General features: G+C 51.0%; 12 protein-coding genes across 12 annotated transcripts; 4 read left to right on the top strand and 8 right to left on the bottom strand.

Annotated features, from left to right (window-relative positions):
• Nucleotides 1-247: 247 nt before the first annotated feature.
• On the top strand, nucleotides 248-400 carry COCVIDRAFT_89277 (hypothetical protein; the record flags this gene model as incomplete). Its single annotated transcript, XM_014705075.1, has 1 exon — nucleotides 248-400. One exon carries the CDS (start codon nucleotides 248-250, stop codon nucleotides 398-400), a length of 153 nt encoding a protein of 50 aa, XP_014560561.1.
• Nucleotides 401-725: 325 nt separating this feature from the next.
• On the bottom strand, nucleotides 726-1,862 carry COCVIDRAFT_89015 (hypothetical protein; the record flags this gene model as incomplete). Its single annotated transcript, XM_014705074.1, has 3 exons — nucleotides 726-1,395; nucleotides 1,460-1,553; nucleotides 1,622-1,862. 3 exons carry the CDS (start codon nucleotides 1,860-1,862, stop codon nucleotides 726-728), a joined length of 1,005 nt encoding a protein of 334 aa, XP_014560560.1.
• A 2,189-nt stretch (nucleotides 1,863-4,051) lies between these two features.
• On the top strand, nucleotides 4,052-5,157 carry COCVIDRAFT_89153 (hypothetical protein; the record flags this gene model as incomplete). Its single annotated transcript, XM_014705073.1, has 3 exons — nucleotides 4,052-4,163; nucleotides 4,214-4,463; nucleotides 4,530-5,157. 3 exons carry the CDS (start codon nucleotides 4,052-4,054, stop codon nucleotides 5,155-5,157), a joined length of 990 nt encoding a protein of 329 aa, XP_014560559.1.
• A 254-nt stretch (nucleotides 5,158-5,411) lies between these two features.
• On the bottom strand, nucleotides 5,412-7,225 carry COCVIDRAFT_89192 (hypothetical protein; the record flags this gene model as incomplete). The annotated part of the gene is made up of 5 exons (XM_014705072.1): nucleotides 5,412-5,696; nucleotides 5,776-6,521; nucleotides 6,581-6,692; nucleotides 6,750-6,810; nucleotides 7,140-7,225. The coding sequence occupies 5 exons, from the start codon at nucleotides 7,223-7,225 to the stop codon at nucleotides 5,412-5,414; spliced, it is 1,290 nt and encodes a 429-aa protein (XP_014560558.1).
• Nucleotides 7,226-7,478: 253 nt separating this feature from the next.
• COCVIDRAFT_34518 (hypothetical protein) lies at nucleotides 7,479-8,101 on the top strand (the record flags this gene model as incomplete). Its single annotated transcript, XM_014705071.1, has 4 exons — nucleotides 7,479-7,547; nucleotides 7,604-7,708; nucleotides 7,765-7,849; nucleotides 7,905-8,101. 4 exons carry the CDS (start codon nucleotides 7,479-7,481, stop codon nucleotides 8,099-8,101), a joined length of 456 nt encoding a protein of 151 aa, XP_014560557.1.
• A 287-nt stretch (nucleotides 8,102-8,388) lies between these two features.
• Nucleotides 8,389-9,450, bottom strand: COCVIDRAFT_88938 (hypothetical protein; the record flags this gene model as incomplete). Its single annotated transcript, XM_014705070.1, has 1 exon — nucleotides 8,389-9,450. The coding sequence occupies one exon, from the start codon at nucleotides 9,448-9,450 to the stop codon at nucleotides 8,389-8,391; it is 1,062 nt and encodes a 353-aa protein (XP_014560556.1).
• A 628-nt stretch (nucleotides 9,451-10,078) lies between these two features.
• COCVIDRAFT_12834 (hypothetical protein) lies at nucleotides 10,079-11,506 on the bottom strand (the record flags this gene model as incomplete). The annotated part of the gene is made up of 3 exons (XM_014704939.1): nucleotides 10,079-10,496; nucleotides 10,602-11,249; nucleotides 11,316-11,506. 3 exons carry the CDS (start codon nucleotides 11,504-11,506, stop codon nucleotides 10,079-10,081), a joined length of 1,257 nt encoding a protein of 418 aa, XP_014560425.1.
• Nucleotides 11,507-13,629: 2,123 nt separating this feature from the next.
• On the bottom strand, nucleotides 13,630-15,003 carry COCVIDRAFT_12833 (hypothetical protein; the record flags this gene model as incomplete). The annotated part of the gene is made up of 1 exon (XM_014704938.1): nucleotides 13,630-15,003. The coding sequence occupies one exon, from the start codon at nucleotides 15,001-15,003 to the stop codon at nucleotides 13,630-13,632; it is 1,374 nt and encodes a 457-aa protein (XP_014560424.1).
• Nucleotides 15,004-15,408: 405 nt separating this feature from the next.
• Nucleotides 15,409-15,567, bottom strand: COCVIDRAFT_88978 (hypothetical protein; the record flags this gene model as incomplete). The annotated part of the gene is made up of 1 exon (XM_014705069.1): nucleotides 15,409-15,567. A coding segment is annotated over one exon (159 nt), but the record flags the coding sequence as incomplete, so codon positions are not given.
• A 625-nt stretch (nucleotides 15,568-16,192) lies between these two features.
• COCVIDRAFT_12832 (hypothetical protein) lies at nucleotides 16,193-17,582 on the bottom strand (the record flags this gene model as incomplete). Its single annotated transcript, XM_014704937.1, has 3 exons — nucleotides 16,193-16,554; nucleotides 16,744-17,170; nucleotides 17,313-17,582. 3 exons carry the CDS (start codon nucleotides 17,580-17,582, stop codon nucleotides 16,193-16,195), a joined length of 1,059 nt encoding a protein of 352 aa, XP_014560423.1.
• Nucleotides 17,583-18,436: 854 nt separating this feature from the next.
• Nucleotides 18,437-19,489, bottom strand: COCVIDRAFT_23424 (hypothetical protein; the record flags this gene model as incomplete). Its single annotated transcript, XM_014704970.1, has 4 exons — nucleotides 18,437-18,720; nucleotides 18,777-19,121; nucleotides 19,310-19,422; nucleotides 19,476-19,489. 4 exons carry the CDS (start codon nucleotides 19,487-19,489, stop codon nucleotides 18,437-18,439), a joined length of 756 nt encoding a protein of 251 aa, XP_014560456.1.
• Nucleotides 19,490-20,087: 598 nt separating this feature from the next.
• On the top strand, nucleotides 20,088-20,363 carry COCVIDRAFT_34513 (hypothetical protein; the record flags this gene model as incomplete). The annotated part of the gene is made up of 1 exon (XM_014705068.1): nucleotides 20,088-20,363. The coding sequence occupies one exon, from the start codon at nucleotides 20,088-20,090 to the stop codon at nucleotides 20,361-20,363; it is 276 nt and encodes a 91-aa protein (XP_014560554.1).
• Between the last annotated feature and the right edge of the window lie 197 nt (nucleotides 20,364-20,560).

Here is a 20,560-nt window from a genome sequence, read left to right as displayed (position 1 = left end):
CCTCGTCGAACATTTTCTTTGGTTGAGGAGGTTGATATTCCAAGCTTGGTTGGACGTGGTTCACCATTTGTGATACCTGTTCAATAATCAGAGGTAGATAGTTGATCATCAAGCTTATCCCCACGTATTCCCAAACTTAGCCCATACTACAAGGCGGGCCGCTACCATTACTGAGGTGCCGCTTGCGTGTCGGCCAAAGCCGACGTCGTTCCGTGTATTTTGGCTCCAACATGCTGCAACTTAAGCAATGCCGTCCTGGTTTGACTTTATTCTAAGCATCGGGACTCTACCAAGGTATTCACATGAACAATGGACGCTATCACTACGCATGACCATATTGCAACTCTACTCAGTGCCGCAAGATCGACCCGCCATATATTCGTGGCCATATTCACTATAAATACTCTACCGGTCGTAAGCACCATGAGCGGCCACTATGATTGTCACGATCAACATAGTGATCATAGTTTAGTAGGGTAGATGATAGACCCTTTTGAGTATAGATTTACTATTGATTATCACTAATAGTTATCATTATCATTGTAGTAAGAAGTGAATAGAGGTATTTAGTTCCAAATTAAAAGATACTAAAGAGATTATATAGACTTTTCTTCATATCCTTACTGCGTAAGATAAAAAATTTAATCTATTACTTTATATCGGATAGCATTAGAAGTAGAGAAAGAAGTATTCTAGAAAGGAAAAACTTATACTATCTATCCTCTTTAGTAGGTATAGCATAACAGGTCGTTCTCTGTGGTCATAATAGCGGAGACAGGCAGATCGTCTGCCAGTTTCATAAAGGGCATAACGTCGGTGAGAGCAGCGGGAGGATCCACAGGAGCCACCTCACCAGGGGGGAGGGGGCGGCCACCAGCGCCTGGAGTGATTTCGCGTTTGCCAGCATATTCGGTGTTGCGGACTGACGGGTTACCCTGCTGCCATAACCACCACAGGCGATCGACTTGGGCATGGTGCAAAAAGAACAATGGCTCATTGGGTGACGAAGAGGGACCCATGTCGCCCATTTTGCCACCAACTGCGCTATGGATGGAGCCATGTGGCCGGTTCTCGAGTTCGAACTCAAATTCAACGAAGGTGTCTAGAGCGTTAATGGTGGCGATAGCCTCGGGTGTGTAGGCCGAGCTACGCATAGTTCCGGGTCGAGAGGTGCCGTCGAAGAAGTCGCGCGATAAGCAGTGCGGTGCATATTCTGTCAGGACATAGGCCGGGCGTATGTCCTTGAAGGGCCCGTCGGTCAGGCATTTCCATTCCCTGTTATGAGCATCGGCTGTTTTTTCAGTCTTGTTACCGCCATTGCCGCCGAATCCGTGTTCAGCATCCCATATATCAGACCCAGCTACATCTGCGACATCGAGGGTCCAATCCCAGTACCTGTCGTTTGTGTCAGGCAAATTCCCTTTTGTTCACATCACGTATGGATCTCACCAAAACTTACACCATGGGGCCTGTGTAACCACAGCCATTAAGTTGCTTCTCGTAAAGATGCACGAAGTATCTGTGCCAGGGCAGGAACTGGGCGACATAGTGAACTGTAGAAAAGGTTTAGCTGGGAAGCTATCCGGATACTTGTTGGGTCATCTCCAATTCAATTACATACTCTCTGTGTTGAGTTGAGTGTGCACGTAGACAAAGTCATCGTATAAGGTTGTGCTCAGGCCGAGCATTGAGGGCTTGGTGGTCAGGCATTTGACGGCATCCGTATACTGCTTGCGGGCGACGTTGTCTAGGGTACGGAACTCGACACGCTTAACGGGATTCGTACATTTAGTCGCCTCTTGACGCGGAAGCACGCGCGCTGCAGTGAAGCCCGCAATGAGTAAGATGCTAGACAGATGCATGCTTGTCGGGTTGCAGTAATCTGTCGTGAATCCGAAAATTGTTTAGAGTAGCTCAAGTGATGAATGGATAAGACCGATCGATTGAGCAGCTACTTCAAGATGAGAAACAAGGAACGAATGTAAGACAGATAACGCCGCGAGATGGATGCTATACATGGACGGCGATGCTCAACCTCTTTATGTATTTTTCATATTCTAATCTCGTATCTGGTCCAGTTTTCTTTTTCGCGAAGCATCATTGACTGGATTGTTCCACCAAGGCTCCAATAGTCTGCATGATCAAAGCTTCTCAATCCTTTCTCGTGTTGTCGAACGCTCAATCTCGCTTGGCATATCGTCTGATTGGCGTTTGGGAAAGGTGTACTCCAGGATGTTGAACATAATAAGCGGCAGTTGCCAGAGCAGGTACGAGTTAAGTGCAGATACGGGACACAGAGCCGAACTCACTGTGCAGATCTTAGTTCCATATGCAACTTGAGTCATTATACTTGCAACATGTAAAATGCCCATTTGTGGCAAGAGAGATCTCTAAATTTAGATTTTAGAAAAAGGGATTGTCATATTTGCGCACTCACTGCTCTAATTCGCCGAATGAACTGCCGCTAAAATCATGAAATTCCATTGTGATATATTGCGGAATTGATGTATATGGGTCACTGGTAAAGGGGTCACACAGGCCGAGGTAGCGTGTAATATCTCTGATTTAAGGAATGACACCTATACTATATGTTGTATCGTTGATATCATAGTTATAAAGAAAACTCTAGTTTTTCTCTGCAATAAGTTAGGTAGGGAGAGAGTCACCTGAACAAGAGCATGATGATCACTTTAGCGTCTCCACAGTACAAACTTTGCGCCATGTGCCCCAGTACATCCACGCGACTCGTCGTATTTTTGGTGGGAGTGGGATGGGGCCGAAACCTTGCTGATCTCTTGCGACCATTCTATACATAGCAGGACACGAAGAGCGCTTTGTTTTCGGGAATTCGCTTGATCCATTCGTGCGCGAAAGAAGTGAGGTTACATTAGCATGTGTGAAGCAGGGGGGTGGTGTTGCTGAGCACTAACAATCGCGCGAAATCTGGCCGAAAATCAGAGCACACATGTATCCTCTCGGTCACCCAAATCCTCAGGTTTCTTTGTATGCCGAGCTACGTCACTGCTTTAACATAAACCCGTATCGTTCATCGTCTACCCTTGTGGCCTTCTTATTCGAGTTCAATGTCCTTTTTTTCAAGCACGCCATTACATCTATCCAACGTACTCCTTAACTATACAGAGCAAGACTCAGGCATTGAAACTTTCTCACACGCGCACCTAATTCATCTTCTCTAGTGGACACATTATGATTCCAGTTTGAGAGGATATATATGTGCCATGGGTGCTTCTTTGCTAAGAGAGTAACTAAGACAATTCCTACAAGGTCACTCCCAAGGTTTGATATTGATATACCGCCGGTTAGACTGATAAAGAGGCCCGTATCAGTGTTTTATCACAGATTTATGTCATTTGGAAATAGCAAAGAAGATTGCGCTGAAAAGAGTAATAGTTTGAAACTGTGAAAGCATAGATAGTTGTGATCCAGACTAAGTAGCGGAATACACGAAAGGCGTGTTCTGCACGTACATATGGTGTATTTGCACGTCTGATTAGACACTTTGTTCCCATTCGACCCTATTTTGACTATTGAGAGATCCGGGCTGTCAGTAGATTGGTGAACCCGAGCCACCTTTACTACGAAATATCAACACCATCACAATATTATTTTGAATTTTACCTAGATAAGATCAACAAGCTACCTCTACATGTTCTATTCCGACGTGCATATCAAATAAAATACCACTAGTGGTGTTGCAGCAGCAGTAAAGGCTCCAAGCGCGCTTTATATTTTCGGCGCTGGGCGACTTTATCTCCGACTTCATCGGTCGACCGAAAGCCTGGCACCGTTGATAGGATATTTCAAGCAACCTGGTGTCGACGCCAAGTAGATAGGGAAAGAGCTAGATTTACGGCCGGTCGAACTTTGACGGACCAATGCCACACCTATGGAATGAGTATAAGAGCGCATCAGTGCTGATAAATCGGAAACAGGCATATCCCTCAATCTCAACCATATTTCACCGGGCGTTCGTTGTGTTCTATACCCATCATTCTATACCGTCGAACTCCTTGTTAGTGAATTGATCGGCATGTCTACCGTAGTTGCAGTTGCCGGCGGAACCGGCGGTCTCGGCCATGCTATTATCGACGCCCTGAGGTCAGATAGAAGGTACGAAGTCCTTGTTCTGAGCCGAAAGGTATGTTTGTTTCCCCTTCCTTCTAATCTCCAGCCCAATTCTATACTCACCTAGATTCCATTATACAGGCGAATCCAAAATTCGAAGAGGACAACAAGATTCGCGTTCTCAATGCGAACAACTACTCCGATGCCGACCAGCTCAAGACTTTACTTGAACAGAATAGAGTTTCAGCAGTGATCTCAATCTTCAATGGTCCTTTGGGTTCCCAAGAAGAGCTGAATCTTATTGAAGCCGCTGAGCGTTCGAGTACAACCAAGAGACTCATACCTAGCTTATTCAGCGGCTTGCCCTTTACTGACGAGTAAGTTCAATATCTTTAACTCTAGTTCTTATACGCGTCATAGTAGCTAATTACGTCGGTAATCAGACACGCTGAAAACCCTGTTTTAGCCTTACACGTAGCCGGTTACAAAAGAATAACTGAAGCACTTGGCCAGACATCACTAGAGTTTGCAGTGATCCACCCAGGCGTTTTCATGGACTATTACGTTCCGCTCCCCACACACGTGACAGTTCTACCAATCGTCGTCTCCCTATCCGCTAAATACGCTGCGATACCAGGTTCTGGGAATGTTCCAGTATCGTTTACACATACTTCCTCAACCGGCAAGTACCTGTCGCATCTTCTGGCTAAACCTCCAGGGACATGGCAGAAACGGTACTTCATTTCGGAGGATAATCGAACTTGGAACGAGGTTGTTGCATTGGCAGAGAAACACATGGGAGTAAAATTTGAAGTCGTGTATGATAGTTCAGAAAAGACAAGCAGGGGGGAAGTGAGTGAAATGCCGGGAATAGAGGTTCTTTACGAGTCGTTTGGGGGTGGGGAAGAAGCGAAACGGTTTGTGATGGGGTGGCTTGCAGGGTATGCTCAGTGGATGGAGAAAGGTCATTTCTGCTATCAGGAGGGGCCTCTCTTAAGTGAGGAGTTCAGCGATGTAATTGAAAAGCTAACTTTCAAGAAGGCGTGGGAGATGGCGGGAAAGAGTGCTTAGAACCAGTGTATCTATATCTTCATGCTAGTACTAAGAGAAGTCACGCCTTTAGCCATATGTCATTGTCTTTACACTACTATATCTACTAACTACTTTGTTATCGTGAGCGACTTGGCGGGGTACTTGGGGCGAAGAGCACAAGGGTGAAAGCAGAATGACTACAGTAACGAAAGAAATAACATATATCATTCCGAAGACACTATTATTCATCAAAGTGAGTTGCAGAATACCTAACATACGCATCTCCACCATGCTCAACTATCTTGAGTCTTCTGCAGGATAACCCTAATCATCTCATTGCCGAGCTTAGTTGCCTCGGGAAACCTGGGCTCAAAGTATTTTTGAATCTGTTCAAACTTATCCCTGTAGCCATCAAAGTTGCCCAGGATAACACGCGAGCTCCAATCTCTGGCTGCGAAAGTAAATTCGAGGTCATCGGCGCGGAACGTGTTGTCATCAATGGCCGTGTCAATGGCTTCTTCGAGTAGAGCAGGGTTGCAGAAGAGATACTCGGTGATTCCGAGCCACATGCGCGAGGGCTAAAAATGCAGTGGTCAGTGAACCAAGGAAAGTTCATGTATGTTTTGTCGAGTTTCAAAAAAAATGGTTGGTTCTTACCGGCGTGGAGCAAATCATGTGGTCATAGGGCACTATGCCCAGCTTCCACCAACAGTCTACCATGGCGAGCAAGCTTAGGTGGTTATTTTTCAGCTTCTTCTCTGGAATTGTGCCTAGGGCAAACTTGTCAAGCAGGTCATCTCGGAGCAATAGCTTCTTGCCACTTGCATTGTCGCCAAATACAGCTTTACGCGCAGCATGCACACGTTCGCGTAGTTCATCCCGCTGCCCAGCGAGCATAAGCTTGAACAGTTCAGTGACTGATTCAGCATACTGCTTGATCTGCCTCTTGGCATCTGGATTGAGAATTGCCAGTCCAGCATAGACGTGCCATTTGTTGGAATAGATGCGGAGAGTGATGTTCATCTTGACATTTTCGATACCACCAACGTAACGGGAGCTGTCCCACGGGTACTGGTTGTTGGCATACCATGCGCCACCCATACTCAAAAAAGCGGCGTGTGTTACTGCTTGCGTATCCGCTGTGATGCGATCGTGTTGCTCAGCACTAAGGTAGACGTGCTTGGAGCCAAGGCAGGACATGATATTCTCCACAAAAGCAAATTCATCATCCGAGGCGCGGTACTTGATCAACACCAACGGTTGGCCTTTCGGATCTATACCAGGCCCATGTAGGGAGTGCACGGAGACGATGCTGACATCCTTGGGAAGGTGCTTGTTAAAAGCATCCATTTCTGGGGTCTTGCATGAGGTTTGCCCGCCAACTATGGCGCCAACCTTGGTAGCTATACGCAAGACAGGTCAGTTTTGGATAATGTCAGCAGCAGCAGGAGCATCGGCATACAAGGACCAAAGGCCTTCACAACCGCATCGATATTCTTGGCCTCAACGCTGTAAATGATGTAGTCGCTGCACCGAGACACAAGATGGCCGTTTTGCATGATTTCCACTTTAGGCTGGCACAGTCTCAGCATGAATTCATTCATTGAGGTTATATAAAAGTGCTATCCTACAAAGTCCTTGAACTCTTCTACTAATGAATCAAACTTATCCGGGAGGTCGCAAGCGTGGACCCTTGAGAGGCATCGAATTAGCAAAGCTGATCAAGGCAGCAATCTGTGAGCAACTGGTTAGCAAAGTTCGTGCGACAAGTATGAACTAAGCGGATGGGAGTTGGTGTAGTTCAGAGTTGTATAAAGTTAGGTAGCGAGAATTCACATCATGGACGACGCCGTGGCCAGATGCTGAAAACCAAGACGGCAACAGCGCGGACACGACGCCGTACTCGAGCCAAATGCACTCACGGTCATCATAACAGGGGGGTGAGGGGAGTGAAGGAGGTTGTGACTTACCAATTGCAAAACCAGTCGAGCGAGGACTATGGCACGCGCGAATGCACTCACTTCCATCCAGCGCTGCTTAGGCGTCGAGCATACATCTTGCCCATGTCGCCCATGCCAATGAGGCCAACACTCTTGCCGTCTTGCATGGTTGCAGTGGTGTCGCACGCTCCTGTGCGTGGGTGGGCGTGTTGGTGTTCAGCCCATGGCGAAAAGTAGAGGCAAGAGCTGAAGGCGTCTCACGGCTGATAGAGAAAAGTTAGGTCGGCGTCTTGGCGCGCTAACAGCGGCGTTACGTTCCTCCGCACACAAGCGATTTCCACCCACCAGAAAGTTCGTCTTTGCAGTCGCCGACAGCATCACGAATCCGCCAGTCACGCCCAGATCGTAATTACCGCCAACATGCCTCCCAAGCAGAAGGTCGCCCGCGCTCCCCAGGAGAACATCCAGCTCGGACCCCAGGTCCGCGAGGTTCGTCATGGCGAGACAATTGCAAACAGCAGCAGCATGAATTGACCATCTTGTAGGGTGAGCTCGTCTTCGGTGTTGCCCGTATCTTCGCCTCGTTCAACGACACCTTCGTCCACATCACCGATCTGTCTGGCCGCGAAACCATCTCCCGTGTCACCGGTGTAAGTGCGCCCAAAACGCAATCGCTATATGCGACAGTCGCTGATCAGTACAACAGGGCATGAAGGTCAAGGCCGACCGTGACGAGAGCTCTCCCTACGCCGCCATGTTGGCAGCCCAGGATGTCGCCGCTCGCTGCAAGGGTAAGTCGGGCCATTTCGAGGGGTTACTTTTTTTGCACAGACTAAACATATGCAGAACTCGGAATCACCGCTCTCCACGTCAAGATCCGAGCTACTGGTGGTAACGGCACCAAGACCCCCGGCCCCGGTGCCCAGTCCGCTCTCCGCGCTCTTGCCCGTGCTGGCATGCGCATTGGACGTATCGAGGACGTCACCCCTACCCCATCCGACTCGACCAGGAGAAAGGGTGGTCGCCGTGGTCGTCGTCTCTGAGCGTATGCGCGCAAGTGGCTCTCAGTGGTGGAATATGGCATGGCATGGTTTGCACGATTTATGGTTTCATGACCACAATAAAGTCGCGGGGAACGGCGAAACTGCCTGGTCTCCATGTTGAACTTGGCTTCTCGTGCGAGAGATAGTCGAGCTAAATCAACAGAATCCTTTTTAGTTTGAAAAGGCTTCCCGACAATGAAGTGCTATTGCTGTGTTGATCAAAAAAAAAGGTGTTCATTTATACATTACGATTACGACTTTGTACTGGTATACCGTGATGGGCAACATTAGATGTCGACGACTTGGATGGAGTTGGCCAGACGCCCTGTGTTTCCATGCATCTGGGCTGCGTTGACCATGATAGTATTGGGACTTTGGCCTCCCCATACACGATCCCATAGTAGTTCCCTTATGCCGCGGTATATGACCCTTACGACATTCCACCATAGGATTGGGTTCAACAGCCCACGAGTCCATTTGGACTGGATTGATAGCCCTTGCACATAGGCATCGTGTGCCTTGTCCCACCAGACGACCGTCTGTCCAGCCCCCCAGTGTACGTGACCAAAGACATGTAGAGCAGGCTTCACACGCCGAACCTCGGCCAGCAGGTGCTCGCAGCCCAGGCCCACTGGCAACGAAAGGTCGCGGTAGAATTTCGGTGGTGTATGCGTGACCAGAATATCTATGTCCTCAGGCACAGTCTCGGACCACGCATCTTGACCCCGCTCGTACTGGAACGCGTGAACATTCATCGGCCCACAGGCGGGTATCTGCGGCGCGCCATATATACGTATGCGTCTCTGGCACTGCTCCGCAGCCAGCAACGGCGTGTTCACACTGATACCAGCAACAGCATCGTCGTCGCCATGCACACGTGGCTGGACCTTGATTGTGAGACTGACGCGTCGATGCTGCAAGTAATGCACTCTCTTCCAATTCAACGCGCCTCGACGCTGCGCTTCCGGCAGCGAAGCCCGCACCCTCGGATCGAGAAACGTGTCGTGGTTCCCGGCAATGACTACGATTTCCCGGTGCGGCAGCGCGCTCAGCCAGTCAATCTGCTTTTGTATCTCGGCCACGCTGCCCTCGTTGGTCATGTCGCCAGCGTGGATGAGCACGTCGCCATCGGGGACATGGTCGGGGATCTGGCTGTGCGTGTTTGATATGCACACGACGCGTATGGGAAGGTCCTGGCGGGGCTTGGGCGTCGAGTGCAGCTGGCTGAGGAACTGGTAGGTGTGGTGGAGTAGGAGCTTGACGGGCGCTTGGAATGAGAGGGCGGCTAGGGATGCTGGGTCGAATTCGGACGGTGGGCGGTACCAGGGGTTCAGATGCTCGAGAAGCATTGCCGAGGGTACGTGCTGTCGCTTTTGTGGCGGGCGCGTCTTGGAAGAGCGTGCTGTGTGTTGTTGTAACATACAGTAATGCATAGGAGAATGACTAAAGTCTATCTTCTCTAGTGGTCTCGTCTATTCAGCTAACATGACTACAACTCTACCTATTTATCCATCTGTTTGGCTATAATACTATTCATCTTGAAAATAAATGTACAAGATGAAGGTAATGTTTTTCTATTAAATCACTTTCCTGACCTAATATTAATTCCACGCAACTTCGCATGTTAAAGACAACAATGGATGCAACTCGTCAACAAGGACTTGGTGGGAAACCTCAAGTTTTTTCCCACCAAACTCCCACGATTGTATACATTTTAGAGCATCAAAAACCACATAGCGGGGATTTGGTACAACTGCGTACACATCAGCTGTCGAAAACAATAGTTGTGAGCATCAAACAATGCAATAGAGCTAAATTCCATGTATATACATCCTCATTTACTCAACAGCCCAAAACAAAACAAAAAACGCAACAACTGAATCCCCCGGGTATCAGAAAAACAAAAGTTGAACAACCGTCATTTCCGCAATCCACACACATACCCAGCCACATACATAGATTCCCCACGGAAACATTTTATTTCTTCTCCTCCGGACTTGCTCCACTTTCAAACTCGCATGACTCTCCGATATCGCAAACGCCAAAGCCGCCTCTACCATGCTCGATACCCTTCCATGCACATGCTTCCTTGAGCTCTTTTGGCGGCGCCATGACCTCTTCCTCTGTCAAAACCCAAGTTCCCCAGTGCATGCCGAGTGCCCTTACACAGCGAGTGTCCACGAAGATGTTGACTGCGTCTTTAGGGTTTGCATGGACGTTGCTAAAGGCCCAGCGGGGCTCGTATGCGCCAATGGGAATGAGGCCAAGATCAAAGGGGCCTCTGTGTTTGCCGATTTGCGCAAAGGCCGGGCACGTAGGGAGATGCGAGTATGCGGCCGAGTAGTCGTCTTCTGTTGCGGGGATGCCTTTGGGGACGGTTCGGTAGCCAGTGTCGCTAGAAGAGAAAACATTTGCTCGTCAGTAAATTGGATTGTTTGAACGGAGAGAGAGAAAAAATCATAAAAGGTGTGGGAGGTGAGAACATCGTTCGTAGACATACCCAGCAAAATATACTTTTGAGCCACCAGATTCGACGCTCCAGCTAGCCCAGAGGGTCTTGCACTTGTCAAAGGGGCCTCTGGCACTGACATGCTGACAAGGCAGTGCCCCAATGGTCGCGGTGATGGCACCACTCCCACCCACCTTCTTGTCCGCTTCTGCATTGCCACTCGGAACAATAGATACGGCGTCGTTTTTTTCTTGTAATTGCACGTCTCTGCTCTCCCACCAGTCCAACTCGGTCACTTTGGTCACACCGCTTTTAAGAAACCAGTCCTTGTTGCCCAAGGGCGCAAAATAATGTGCCTCAGGGAACTTTTTGTGCAGCCGCTGGATGGTCGGGTAACTCAGGTGATCGTAGTGATTGTGACTGATGACTACGGCGTCTACAACCGGTAGATCTTCTATCTCGCAAGGAGGAGGCGTGAACCGCTTTAGACTCTTGATGGTGACGGGCGCGCAGCAGTCTTCGAAGACGGGATCAAAAAGTACGCGGAACCCACTAGGAAACTCGACGTAATAGCATGCATGGCCGAGCCATGTTGCACGTAATTTGGGAGTTTCGCGAGTGGGAAGGAAAGACGCAGTGTGAACGGGAACAGTGGGTGGCGTGGTGTCCGGGATATTTACTTGACCAGTGATTTTGCGCCTGGATGGGTATGTCAGATTATGATTTCTGCATAGATATTTGTTTGTAAAGAAACATGGGTCTTACCAACCCAGGCCCGTGAGCAATTGCCATGGAGTAGCATCGACATAGCTGTCCCATGGATTGGTAAAGCCCTTGCCGTTCTTCAAATGATGTCTCTTATCCGCTGCGTCCTCGGGTGTGGCACCAATCTGCGCTGGATTGCTCACTGCAGCATACAGCCCGGCACCAATAGTTGCGCCTCCGATCGAGCTCATCTTGATTGTCGTACTAAACTGTGGTGTTTGCAAGAAACACTGGTAGCTCCGAGCTTTGCGTCGGTACTGTGTAAGTCGCGCTTCATTTACCTGTAGTCTCAAGCGACGAGAAAATATCGAAACCAGGGAAGACATTGCATATATATGTATGTGTACTTGTGAAGCGTTAGGCTCGGTCTCACTAATTGCTGCGGCTGTGGCTGGCTGTGCACACACACAAAGGCTCAGACACGCGCGTCTTCTTACAGGCGGACGAAGAAGATTAGACCACGCGGTCTCTGGTCGTCCAGAGTTGGCGGTAAGACTGCAGATGAGTCTCAAGCGGGCAAGAAACGCGGCATAACGGAGTTAACATGGTTGACGTAGTGAGATAACCGAGCCATGTATCTGGCTAGCGTTGCGCAGCACATTGCTATAGGCCCACCTAATCCACTCGCCGTCTTTTCTCGCCATTCAGCAGGGAATCCGTGTTCGGACAAATTTTGGCATGGGGTTGCGCGATCTGTTGTTCACTGTTTTCAGCTTGAATCGAGAGACTGATTGGTCAGGGTTCGTGTGTTGGTCAGCCTCGTGCATCGCATGCTGCTGCCTGCCCGCGGGGGATTTCGGGGAGTAGTTCGCCCGCTCATACAGGCCTGTCAGCATGAAAAGAGAGACATGCACCTTCAATTAATACTTATCCTTCAGATACTACCCTCTTTAGGCGGGGCTGAGGTCAGCTATGATGTTAGGATGCATACACAATCAATTCAAGATCGGTATGTCTCGCATGTGAGCAAAGCGGCTATCACACCAGCACAGACCGTTGTAGCATCCATCCTATTCTTTCCTACGCTCCACTATCATACTATTACGAAGTATCTATGTACAGCCAGGAACGCACGTTATGCAAATAATATGCCGAAATGAAAACAATTCAGATTGAATCGCATATACTAGACTAGTTTTCTGCTTACGAGAAGAAGTCACTGTCTTCTAATACCCTGCTTTGCCAACCAACAAAGGCCTATGAAGCCCAACTCATGCCCTCACACCTCCCCAAACGACCTAATCATACACAGCAAAGAAAAAACACTCCATCACTACCCACATTTGGAACCTGAGAAGAGTCATGTTTTCCTTATGCGACTTCGTCGCTTTTCTAGGATTTTTTTTTTCGCATTCTGGTGTGTCCCGGGATATCAGGATCTTTCAATGTATAACAGTAGTACACTAAAGAAAGAAAGGGAAAAAAGCAAAGAAAAAGCCCAAAATAATACTTCCTCCGTTTGCCCGAAATGATGCACAGGCTGGGAAAAGCCTGTAGAAAAGCGAGAGGTATTTTGTTCCCACCGCCCGAATAGAAAAAAGCGAATTCCTTATCGCCCATCTTGTGCCATTAATTACAACCCGACTACAGCGGAAGGCCACAATTGAAGAAGGAAAGAAAAAAACATTCGTGAACGTGATAAGCAGCCCTCCAGCAATGGCAGATCCGTTGGTAGCCACCAACGTATGGAGTGCGAGGAGTGACTTGGCGCCCTGAAAGCGCCAGCCTGCCCCAAAGAAGAAACAACCATGAACCAATGGATAAAGGAGCCCTCCCGTGCATATTCTTAGAGGAAGCGCTGAGGAAATGAACAATCGTAAAAGTGCAAGGTGGCACCCCAGGTGGTAAAACATTAACGCCGAGAACCCACAATTTCGCTGACATGCTCCTATCAGACCATGGACAAACCAAAGTCTAAAACGTAATACCCATGATAACAAAGAGCGAAAGGAGAAAGAGAAGAAAAAAAGGGGGGACGACAATTGGGAAATCTATCGTGCAAAATGATTGCAAGCCTGATGCGTTTTCGTAAGATCCGGAGTGGCGCCAATATGTGTGCAAATAGCTTAGGGAATAGGGCGGTTGCGCCGTAGGAGGGTCCGGTAGTCTAGGCTTGAGGGAATCGAAGCGACCAAACGTATCCAGTGGCCGGGACTGGATGATCCGGGTGATGGCTTCGGTAAGCCGGGGTACTTTGTGTAAATGAGCAGAAACTTTTTGAACAAAGGAAGCGCTGAAATGGGACGACGAATGTGTATCCATGGAAAGTCAACAAGACTGCGTCGCAATGACATCCAGCGAATCGAGGCCAGCTTTAGACAGCGACAGCCTGGGGGCCATAGCCGGGAGCCATGAAGTATGGGGGATGTCTTTGGACACAGTACGCACATCCACAACTCAGGCCATGCTGGTTCCATGCAGAAGGCGTGTACTGTGAGTAAGCTGGTGGGCCATAGTTGGATGACTGCTGGGACGCCTGTACGGGGGCGGGCTGAGACAAGGGTGGGAAGCCGAACATGGTGCGACGCGAATATCCCTCAACGGGAGCCCAAGTGCCCGTCGCGCCATAATACTCGGGAGTGGTGGGACCCGTGGTAGGTGCAGACGCAGGGGAGTGTTCGCTTGCGGACCTCCATGGATCGTACTGGGAATAAGATGGAGGGTTGTAGTGTGCAGACTTGGGCGCATAGTCATACGATGGAGTGTAAGCCTGCTGCATCGGCAGAGGAGGAAGCGGCTTGTTGGAGTTGAATGAGCGTCGGTGCATCGTAGTGTCAATGGGACTAAGCTTGCTAGTACGATCTGCGCGGGCAGCAGCGGTCTTTTGGTACTCCTTCCAGTGTTCTGACCAAGAGGTCCAGCCCTGTTGCTCGGCGGGGTCGCGATGAAGCTTGAACTTGATAGCAAGGAGCCACTCCAACTCGAGCTCGTTCAGCTCATGAACCTGGATACCGCTGACCTCTGACCAAGAACGGTTGATGAAGGTGTTGTCATCCAAGAACTTGCTACCAAGCACTAGCGCAATGGTAAGCAGGCGGAACAAATGGGTATCCGTCTTTGGCTCGTGAGCCAGCATCGGCATCCTGTTGGACAGATAGAATATACTGAGCAGGATGGTTGCCGAGGGAAGCCTCGTGGCACAAAGGACTTGGTGCACCCATTTTCGGAAGGTGGAAGGCATCATTCGACCGGGGGTAATGAGGCGCAGGGCTGTGTCGCATACGAAATCGGTCATGACCTCCATGTCGTAGTCCAACTTGGCTGAGACTCCACCAACGGGCTTCTCTTCCTTGGCCTGCTGGCCTACGCGCTGGTTGTACTCGTGCAGCCGTTGCTGTTGCTGCTGTTGCTGCTGCTGCATTGCTGCATCCGCCATCGAGTTTCCAGACTGCATGCGCATCGGGGGAAGAGTGGCGCCCATGGGATCGTAGAACGAGTTGTTGGGAGGGAGACTGGGGGGCGCAGTGCTCAGGTAGGTGCCAGCCTGCGGGTACATGGGTGGCATGGCGATGGCCAGTTGGCCGTAGCGGTCTGCGAAGTCGTAACCATCATCTTGTTGGCGGATCGTAGGACCAGCATAAGCAGGCTGTTGCGGTGGGTATGATGCACCGCATGCAGAGTGATAGCTGGGCACGAACTCTGGCGGAGAGAGCCGTGGCATGTTATGCCGGGGGTAGAAGGAAGGCATGATGGTGTCGGACCGTCGCAGAGAGAAGACTGGCAAGGCTCCTGGCACTGTGTTAGTGAAGGACTTGTAGCAGCGACAAGTGAGGAGGCGTGGCGTGTCGTATGGGGGTGTGGAAAGATTTGTTGGCTCTGACGTACAGTCTTCTCGTTCGCGCCGCCTCTAGAGTAGCCTACGGACCCTCTAGCAAGATGTGCTCATTCAAGGAAAAATTTGTCGCCTGCGAGAAGTGTTTGTTGTTGTGTGTTGAGGATGTTTGGCACTGCTTGTTGCGCGGCGCGTACGTGCGTACGTGCGTGTGTGGGTGCGTGCAGGCGTCGAGCGGAAAAGGGTAAGATGAGATGAAAGCGGCCGAGTGTGCGTCGACAGGTAGCGAGCAACTGGCAGTTGATCAAGAGCAAGCCGGGGCTAAGTCAATAGATCCGGCGATGCGTGGTCGGGGAGGGCAGGATGACGCTGCTGGGGTCGGAGATGTTGTGGTGGATGGCTCGGAGGGAAGCAGATATTGAAACCGAGCCGGGCCCAATTACGCAGCGCAAGCCAAAACCAGAGGCGAAGATTGCACACCGGGTGTGTGTGTGTGTGTGAGAGAGAGAGGAAGAGGCAGGCGGCGAGGCGCTTGGTGTCGGAGAGACTGCAGCCGGGATTTGTCTTCTCTAGGCCAGACAGACGAGTCGAGCCAAGAGTGGCAGTACAGTGATGGTTTGCAGTTGGGCTAGGCCTGGAGACAGAGCAAGCGTCGGGTCAAGTTGCTGAGCGGCTTGGGGGTGCCGTGACAGCCGAGATTTGATGCGCACGTCCGCTTGGCTGGGGTCACTGTGTGTTGCAACGAGCAACGCCTGCGACGACGAGACGTGAGGAGATGGGAGGGGGTGGTCGAGGAGGGTGAGGGTGAGGACGAGGACGAGGACGAGGGAGAGAAGGGAGGGAGGGATGGTGGAGGGGAGGGGGAGATGGGGGGTGGGAGGGGAGGGAGATGGAACGGGGCAGGGCAGGGCAGGGCAGAAAGCGGTGATGAGTGGGTGGTGTGTCGTCGAGGCAGTTAGCGAGGCCTAGCAACCGCGAAGGGACCTTGTACGTAGTAGGACGCCCGTCTCCATCCGAAGGGTGCGCCTGCAACAACGGTTCATTACATGTGTGTGTGCCCACTCATGTGCTATGAAAACTCTGCCACTTGGGGTTTGGTGGGTCATCATGTCTCCCCCTCCGCCCACGGGTTGCGGTGACTACCGGTCATGACTCCTGACGCAGGAGTGCTGCAGTGGTTGTGCACGCATTGGAGCGAGCGAATGCACCTCCAAGACGCCCCAAGCCAATGAACGCCGCCAGGGACCGCCGTCTGCGCCTGCGACCACAGCGAGCCACGTATCGCCCGCCTCTGCTCGTGCAATCCGGCCTCCCGCCCTCTTTTCGGCACGCCTGCAGTAGCGGGCTGACTGGGCCGCTGCGCCTGGAGAGGCCTGAGGAGAGGGCCAGCAATCCAAGCAGCGAACAGCCGCCGCCAGACGAGCGCGTGGCATGGTGACTGTGCTCGAGTGCCTTGTTGTTTAATATCTATCCAAAATTACACAGTAAGGGGGGGCCAGATTGGCGGCTGCATCAGCAGGAGTAATAGTAGCAACAGACACGAAGCGAAGGCCGTGGTTGCGGCATGCAGTCAGAAGTCTGTGTGTCCTGGCGCTTCTCTTGTTTGCTTTGGTGGTGGTGGTAGTAGTGGTGGTGGTGGTGGGCATCAAGACGTACAGCCCACGAATCGCAGCCTGATGGCGATATCCACCACCGTCACCTCGGGCCCGTTCGCCATGCGTGAAAAAAAAATTGTGCCGCCGCGGCCGTTGAGTTGCTGCCTCCCACGACAGGTGGCCCACGGAAGCGTCAGACGTTTAGGTGTCGGCGAGCGGGGGCCATGGCCTATGACTGCTGCTCTACTACTGCTATCATCGCTATTACTTACATGGTGCAGGTATGCAGTGCAAAGGCTGCAGTTAGCAGGAGACGAGTAAGTCGGGCGATGCGGAGCCTGTGGTGCGATCAGCGTGACCTTTGCACATCGATCCCCAAGCCCGAACACCACGGTGGCGGTGACAACGTCGGCGGCGAAAGCGGGCTGGGATGCAGATGGCAAGGGCATGGATGCGGGCGGTGGGTAGGCGTCATCAACCCTACCTACCTAGACTAAGTAAGTATACTACCTACACCACCCACAGCGTGTGCAATTGCAGTCGTCACTCGGGGCTCGCAGCCCACCCACCACCCCCAAGCGCTCGGCACGTCGTTCTGGGCTCGGTGGAATTGCATAAGCAAGAGCCCACCCTGTCGTCTTGGGATGCATGTGAGTGTGTTCGAGGCCGGCCACCTGCTCCACCCAGCAGCTCCGACCGCCAGCCCCTGTGCCGCTGGCCCATTGGCTGCTGGCCGCTCCATCGCCTTGGTGACGCTTTGCTGCTCGCCCATGGCACGGCAATGTATGGCTTCAGGCACCACACGATTCGCCTGGGTCGCACAGCGCGGCCACCCGGACCCCGTGGGCCATGATTGCCGCCGCCTGACGTGGCGTCAATTTGCATCTTGTTTGGAGCCATGTCGACGAGATTGCCTTCAATTTGACGCCCGCCTGCCGCCGGGTGCGGTGAGGGTGGGCGGGCAGCTAGAAGGAAAAAATCTCATGGAACATGCGGCAGCCCTTAGTCGATTGGCTAGCCAGCCTGTCACTCTGCTACTGGCCCCTTTGGGACTAGCCCCGCGCCCCGGCACGTGAAAGACGGAAGACGGAAGACTGCCTGCCTGCCTGCCTGCCTGCCTGCCTGCCCTTCCTTGTCTTGCTGCTGCACCCAAACATCACGAGCGACACCTGGCCGCTCCTAGTGGGACCCCCCGCCAACACCACGTCTCCGAGCGCCCGTGTTTCAGCGACGGCTGCCTTGCCCTGCTCGACACGCCTGCATCGCTGCATCGCATTTCAAAGAGAAAAAAAATGCCCACTCAAACCTTCGCGCCCGTCTGCTGCACCTCGTCGGCGTTCGGCCTTCGCGGCACAGACACAGGCACACACGCAGCGCCTCCTAGCTCTGGCCTCCGTGCTGCCATCAACCAGAGGGCGACCAGACAAAAAGCCACCACCAACCACAAGTCCATCTACCACTTCCATAAACTCTATCGTCAAGCCCCATTCACCACATCCATTGTTGCACAAAAAAACACCCCTGAGCCAACACATTGCACAAGATTAACATTGCCTCGTCATATGCATTCAATATGCTGGTGCCTTGCACCCGACTACTAAGTACTCAAGTACGTAGACTCGTCAGAGGGACCGTGCCCTCAACTTCCGTCAAAGTGTCCCCAAACGCCAATGTAAATGCTCCATCCCGTGGTATATCCGACCAGCTTTTTGCGCGCCAACCCTTGAACAAAGACAAAAACACAAATCACTGCACTAGTTCATCTGCCTGATCAGCTCGTTGATCTTCTCTTCGCGGTTGCCCAGGTCACCGCCCTCAATGTAGTGCTTAAACTTCCTCTTGCGGAAGCCGCCCGTTGGGCTGTTGAGCTTGAATGGCCATAGGAAGTTGGACGCCGCCTTGAAGTTGGGGCCAACAGTGCAGATCTCGTGGATCAGATCTTCCATACAGATCATGCCGTACTTGCCCAGGTTCTCCTCGATGATCTCGTTGTCAGTCAAGGGAATCCGTTGCTTGTCAACCTTGCCATAACCACGCTCTGCAAATCACGTCAGTACTGCTGCCAACATCCCTCTAGGCTGCGGTCACTCTTACTGTAGATGAGCTCACGGACCGACTTTTGGTTCGGGTAACCATAGGCAACAAAGGGCTCGACAATCTTCAACATCTCCATGGTAGCCTTGGTAAGCTTGATGAAGACGCCATTGTTGATCTGGAGCAGCCGCAGAAGCTGCAATGTCTTGCGCTTCTTGGGGTCAATCTTGTTGATACCCTTGATGCGCACGACAAAGGCAAGCTTGGGCTCTTCGGGCACATAGAGACTCTCGCTCTTCTTGGCTTCGCGTGACAGCCTTATGCGCTCCCTCTCGGCATCACGGTATTCCTTGACATACTTCTCCGCTCTGGTGAAGATGACCTCACGCTTCTTCTTGTTCTTGTCTGTCTCATGTCAGTATTGCTTCACAACAGGATAGCATGCCATGAGACGCCAAGAGGTCGATTTTCTCATTCCCGAAAGATGGTTAACAATTCGACAACATTGACCGGAGTCTAGCCGATAGTGTGGTTGTTATAATCATCGTAACCGGCCTCTTGGAATCTGCCATGGCATGGGAGATGGCTCGTACCTCGCTTTTCCCGAGTTGCGATTGCGCGCTCCTCGCGAGCCTTCTCTTGAGACTTTCTCTTCTTGAGAAGGTTCTCAGGCACAAGCGTAATATCGCTCTGCGTCGGAACAGTTCTGCAGTCCTCTGATTAGTGTTGACATGACGATTTGGATGGAAACAAACGTACGACTTCGGCGACATGTTGAAGTGGTGTTCGAGAAATTGTTCGCAAGCTCAATTTTTGCCAGACGCTTAGCCTCTACGCTAATCCCCATTTACCCAAGCGCGCGCACTAGCTTGCCCAGGATCCACTTTTGGCGCAAGCGTCCATGGCCGAAGGTCGTGAACACACATACGATACTACTATTCCATGTCGCTTTTGTCGTTGCCGCTCAACGACATTTATGAGCAACTTCACTGCTTCAGAAAATGAAAACTCGCCGAATCCTATGAAATACAATGGCTTGGGTCGAGAAGTTGGGAACTTACTGTGCTGTCCAACTGCCTTCTTCTCTTCCATTCCAGCTCGATTGCTCTCCAAGACTTGGTGATTAAAAAGTAGTACCATCCAGCAAACATTTCGGTCTAATAAGCTTGATTCTTCCAGACAGCGTATTGTTTCAAGTCTGAAAGAAACTATTGAGTCCAGAGTCTCACAGTATCACCGTCACTATCCCACGAACAACAAAGACATTCCTCCTTTGTCCCAATATCATCAAAATGTCCAAAGAAGTAGCGAGCAACGCAATATCTCATATCACACTCGTGCATCAGTAGTATTATCACCACCTATAACATCATGACAGAGCCTCTCCTACTACAAGAAGACCCATATGCTCTAGCTCACCGGTACAGAGAGTACATGATTGAACATCCCCGTCGCTTCCTGGAATACTGCAATCCATACTACGAGAAGCTTCTTGCCAATCAGCCGGATCCCGCCGCAGATGCAACGGACGATGATTCACGTGCTATTCGGTATGCCAAAGAGCACTACGAGTGTTTCTATGAGATTAGAGACATTTGGCGCATCATCACTTGGCTGCCGCCACTTGGAAAAGAGAATGACGGGTAGATTACTTATTTTCGTTGGAGAGGAGGTGGGTTTGGAAAGGAAAAATGATATTCTGGGAATATCGGTTTGGGTTTTTCATGTACATGCTTGTAAAAAAGCTAGAGTACTCAGTCACACGGCGATGTAAGGGGGGGTAGCAGCCATTCAAAAGCAGCGATGATTTCTATATCTACGCTTGATTCACGATGCACTGAATC

The sequence above is a fragment of the Bipolaris victoriae genome (genome assembly GCF_000527765.1).
Source record: "Bipolaris victoriae FI3 unplaced genomic scaffold scaffold_11, whole genome shotgun sequence".
NCBI lineage: Eukaryota > Fungi > Ascomycota > Dothideomycetes > Pleosporales > Pleosporaceae > Bipolaris > Bipolaris victoriae.
The sequence above is the reverse complement of the archived record's forward strand: the minus strand, read 5'-3'. Positions and strand labels throughout refer to the sequence as shown.